Source organism: Cherax quadricarinatus, chromosome 80, assembly GCF_038502225.1.
Source record: "Cherax quadricarinatus isolate ZL_2023a chromosome 80, ASM3850222v1, whole genome shotgun sequence".
NCBI classification, from domain to species: domain Eukaryota; kingdom Metazoa; phylum Arthropoda; class Malacostraca; order Decapoda; family Parastacidae; genus Cherax; species Cherax quadricarinatus.
In genome coordinates this window covers 13,652,183-13,657,182 of record NC_091371.1, presented here as the reverse complement: position 1 = coordinate 13,657,182, position 5,000 = coordinate 13,652,183, and the positions used below count along the sequence as shown (strand labels likewise).

The 5,000-nt window shown below is 40.9% G+C and overlaps 1 protein-coding gene across 8 annotated transcripts in view; it reads right to left on the bottom strand.

Moving 5' to 3' along the window:
* eya (eya transcriptional coactivator and phosphatase 2) overlaps positions 1-5,000 on the bottom strand; it is a 427,289-nt gene that overhangs the window by 73,567 nt on the left and 348,722 nt on the right. For all 8 annotated transcript variants that reach the window (XM_070102143.1, XM_070102145.1, XM_070102142.1 and 5 more), the window contains one exon: positions 714-865. In XM_070102143.1, coding sequence (XP_069958244.1) covers positions 714-865 — 152 coding nt within the window. The remainder of the gene's footprint in view (positions 1-713; positions 866-5,000) is intronic.

Genomic DNA, 5,000 nt, shown 5'->3' with positions numbered 1-5,000 from the left:
TCCCGATGGTTGTCCGAGAGCTGAGAATCGACCCCCTCAAACACAAAAAGTTGAGTACAAAGTAACCATGAAAAATTATTTTATATCAAATACATGTATTACATGAACATCTGAAGACTTTTAATAAAAAGTAAAAGTATAAAAAATATTTCAGAACGAGGAAACATAAAGAAGATATATTGGTTGCAGTAAACGTGCCTCTGTCATGAAGCAGAAGAGATGATAACTAGTTACTAGTTTATCAAAACAGGATCAAACACACAAAACCTCTCGCAAGTTACTACTGGAAGGAGACAATTTTATAATGCGTAAAACCTCCCTAAAAACAACGAGAGATATTTTGCCTACAATTAAAAGGTAGATACTTAAAATTTATTCCTAAGGAGGTTGTGTGGAACTACTGATAAAGGTAATATGATGAAACACCTGAACATACGGACACCACGAGCTCTGCTGTACACCTGTAACTACAAATAGTAGTTACAGGTCTACATACTATGTGCAAACGAGGCAATGTGTAGGCTGGAACCAGAGTCAACTAGGTGCACACTCGCATACCTCAACCCCTGGTAGGCTGGAAACTGGATGCATCACTCAACCCCTAGTAGGCTGGAACCTGGATGCATCAAACACCCACACATCTCAGTTAACATACACACCGCTATAGAGTGGTACCGCAGAGAACTCTGGAAGACTGGAATGGCTGTACTCACTTTGCCGAAGGTCCTGGCGTAGGTACCGGTGAGGAGGGAGTGGAAGATGATGATGGTCTCGTCCAGGTCCCAGATGTACACCCGCTCCACTTTGTTTTCCGGGTCCGGCGAGGGATTGCTGCGCCGAGACCGTCCGTTCCGCGACCTCGACGCTGTTACAGCAAGAAATAAAACGTACACTTAGCTGACATAAGGCCCTCTCGCAGCTTGTGCTGCAAAATATACGAGTTAGTGATGAAAAAACCTACCTGCGGGGCTGAAAAGTCTGTCTTGGGATTACTAAACAACTGATTGAGCCTCCACCACTCCCAAGAGAGTTTAGCGCTTCATCTAAATATATACTAGTTAGCTGGTATCTTAAGAAGTACTTACGGTTACCTTGCTTACTACCACTCTCCTAATCTTAGTTAGGAATTGGAGGTACCACCTCCTTCCTTAGATCAAATGTCTAAAAAAGTCATCCTCTCCAAGATACGTTTACGTGTAACCTCACACAGCAGTACTTGCATTCTACTACTCTCTAAGCTATGCTTACCTCACCTATGGTATTTGTACCTGGGGATCTATGTCAAATCACGTCAACAAAAAGCGTCTGTGCGAACGACTACCCACTTTTCAAAAGGCTGGACTTACTTAATATACACAATAAGCACTCGTACTACTCTGCTCAATATATATGTCGTGTCGAATAGGTAAAACTTGCGATTTTGGCTTAAATAGCAACGCTCTTCTTGCCGAATAAGGCAAGCAAAAATTTGTGTATGCACATTCTGAACCTAACCAGAAAAAATATTTCATTGTGTGTATTAAATTATTGTAAACCTATCTAAAATATATTTAGTTGGATTAGGTCAAATTACTCTTGTAATAATGTTAGGTAAGTTTTCTAAGGTTCTTTTGGTACAACAAAATTATTAATTTTTACATTAACATAAATGAAAAAAATATATATATCTTTATAAGTATAAGAGAAATTTTTTTGAAAGGACTTAATTTTAAACTCTTCCTTGATAGCTGCAACAGAATTCACAGGAATAACACAAGACAAAAACCTCTGATATTTCCCGTGTTCGAATTAATCTGAAGTTTTTCGATGCGCGTGAAAGGCCTTGAAACCCGAACTCCTTGCCTGAAGTTTCAGAAGGTCCCGTATCTACCAATAGCTTCAGAGTACCTCATCTCCTTGGTGTAATCTTGACAGCAAACACTATGTCAAACAAAACCTGTTTTCTTGCAATTATGTCCGTTCTTTTTTTTTCAGTCTTTCTTCAACTCCCATATATAAGTAGTAACATATATTGTCCCATTATATTTCTATTATAATTTAAGTAACTTGTTGTATTTTTTAATCACTACATAAAACTGAAGGTCAATGCACCAACTGTCATTTGCATCCTTTCTTATTGTACTTTTGACTGTAGTTACTTAAACAAGATGTCATAAAAACTAGACACAGCCTATTATGTAACATGTAAGCTTCATGATTAGTTACCCGAAATTGCATTCTATATTTAGTGGCATTCTTTTGTGCCTACTATTTTACTAATTCATGTATCTACATTACTCGTATGGTTCAGAGAAATAAATCATTATCAAGTGCTTCCCATTCCCCTAGCGTTTCTCCGTTAATATAATAGCAATATCAGTGGTATTCAATACCGACAAGATGATGGCTAAGACACATGCGCAACATCTGTGTATCTTTACTTGTAGATGTTTCGCCTTCCAGTGGCTTTCTATTTTATAGGGTATCTTGTAGACGTTTCGCCACTGGATAGCGAAACGTCTACAAGATACCCAGATATTGCACAGGTGTCTAATTCATCGTGATAACAATAGCCTAGTTAGGATGGCAGCCATTGTTCGGCCCAGCTGTCTTTAGTCTGCACCCTTCCTAATTTGAAGATTCTGGTTAGTTAACTACATAGAACAACCTATAGTTAGGACGCCCTTTAGGTAGCCTCGACCGTCAGTGTGTTTGGAAACTCCTCTAGTTAGTGGGTAATATGATCACAGACGCTGTGGTTACGTTGTGGTTAAGACACAGACAAGATAGATCCGACATTCCTGTGGGTAATAATGACACTGGCGCAGGCATCATGAGGTGACAGTCACGAAGCGGTGATCATAACAAGAAAGAAGGAATAATAAGTAAAACTAGAATAAATAAAGATGAGGAGGGGAAGGAGAATGATGATTTATATTATTATTATAATTATTATTATTATATTTATGCTAAACTCTAAACCTGTGTGGGTATTCAGTGCAAGGAATGGTGGAGGATCACTCCTCTGTCTGCGAATCGCAGCCAGCCAAGCTAAAGAAAGAGATGAAGAGAAGAATGTACAGAAGAAAAATGTAGAGGAGAAACCAGAAGAGGCCTATAATAGGCAATTACCAAGGAAGACCTACCTGGTGCTTACACAGGTGCACTGTTCTCCGGGATTCAATCATACTACCTCGGGCAAGGAAGGATTATGCAGTTAAACGGACCACTCCAGCCAGTGGCACCACAATGACTTTTTACCACGCGTTTATCAGGATGTGTTTCGAAAGTGGTTTGCGGTGAAATTTTACTCCGAAAATTGGACCAGATCCGAAATCGACAAAATTTTGCAGTACACGTTAATGCTACGATTTTATAATGAATTAATTCAAACAAAACTAAAAATTCAATGAGAGAATAGTTCACAAAACGTAAACCAAGACGATAACATTAAAGAAATTTAAATGTCCTACTACGGGCCAAGCCATGAAGGTCCCTCTTTTTCACGTCAAGTCTTTCTACGTTCCTGAGTATACGTCGGTGGGTCGACTAGTCAGTCTCGCGGTAACTTGGGGTCTCCTACAAAGGCTTCTTTATAATCATCTGAGGCCCGTTAAGGAAAAGAAAGAGACCCGTATATACATAAGCTCTGAAGATGAATCCCTTCACCAAACTATGAACATATTAAGTTTGAAACAGGCGGCTGGAGTTTGTGCAGCCTTTTTCAAGTAAGAAGCCGTAGTGTGTGTAAGCGCATCCTCTTTCAATATTCCCTCTTAGGGGAGGAGGAGGCGAGGCTGAGCAGGTGTGGTTGGGGAGGATGTGAGGTGAGGTCGAGGGAGGGGAGGTAAGATTGGGGTTATTGAGGGGAAAGTAGGACTAGGACTCCACCCCACAAGATTCAACCTCGAGTAACTTGGAACACAGAAACTGCAAGACTCAAATTATTTTTTGTTGCGAATACAACTATTATTAAGACTACAGCTATTTTTATTACTATTAATAATATTATTATAATTACTATTAAGTAGTTAGTGTGAGCGCCTGACGTCTCTTCCCGCCTTTCTGCCCTGTTTTTAACTTGATTTTATTGACGAAGCCGCAGCCATAAAAATGGAGGACACACACACACACACACACACACACACAGAGAGAGAGAGAGAGAGAGAGAGAGAGAGAGAGAGAGAGAGAGAGAGAGAGAGAGAGAGATCAGTGTATGACATGAATATTAACGAGACACCAAGCTAGCAATATCTGAAGAGAAAACCAAATAACCTCTTCAAGAATATATTTTTACGATGCAATTCAGTGAGACTATTTTTGTAGTGTAAAAAAAAAAAATAAAAGACTAGAAAAAGCTTTGTGAATTCATTTAAATACGACCGAACTTCCGGTAGCCCCTCTAAATCCTAATAAATATCCCAAATAGTTCGGCATTTACTTACCAACGGCGCCTAGCGTTTGAAGATTCGCCCATCAGCAGAAAACAATTCGCTATACCTGGTGAGTCTACCCTGGAGGGGATTCCGGGGATCAACGCCCCCGCGGCCCGGTCCACGTCTAGGCTTCCCGGTGGATCAGGGCCTGAACAATGAGGCTGTTGCTGCTGGCCGCACATAGTCCAACGCAAGGACCACAGCCCGGTTGATCCGGCACCGACTTTAAGTATCTGTCCAGCTCCCTCTTGAAGGTAGCCAGGGGTCTATTGGCAATTCCCCTTATGCATGGTGGGAGGCTGTTGAACAGTCTTGGACCCCGGACACTTATGGTGTTTTCTCTTAGTGTACCAATGGCGCCCCTACTTTTCATTAGGGGTATTTTGCACCGCCTGCCCAGTCTTTTATTTTCGTAGGGAGTGATATCCGTCTGCAGATTCGGGACCATTCCTTCTAGGATTTTCCATGTGTAGATTATGATATCTCTCTCTCGCCTGCGTTCCAGCGAGTACAAGTCAAGTGCTTCCAAGCGCTCCCAGCAGTTGAGGTGTTTGATGGATCTTATATGTGCAGATCGGCAATTTC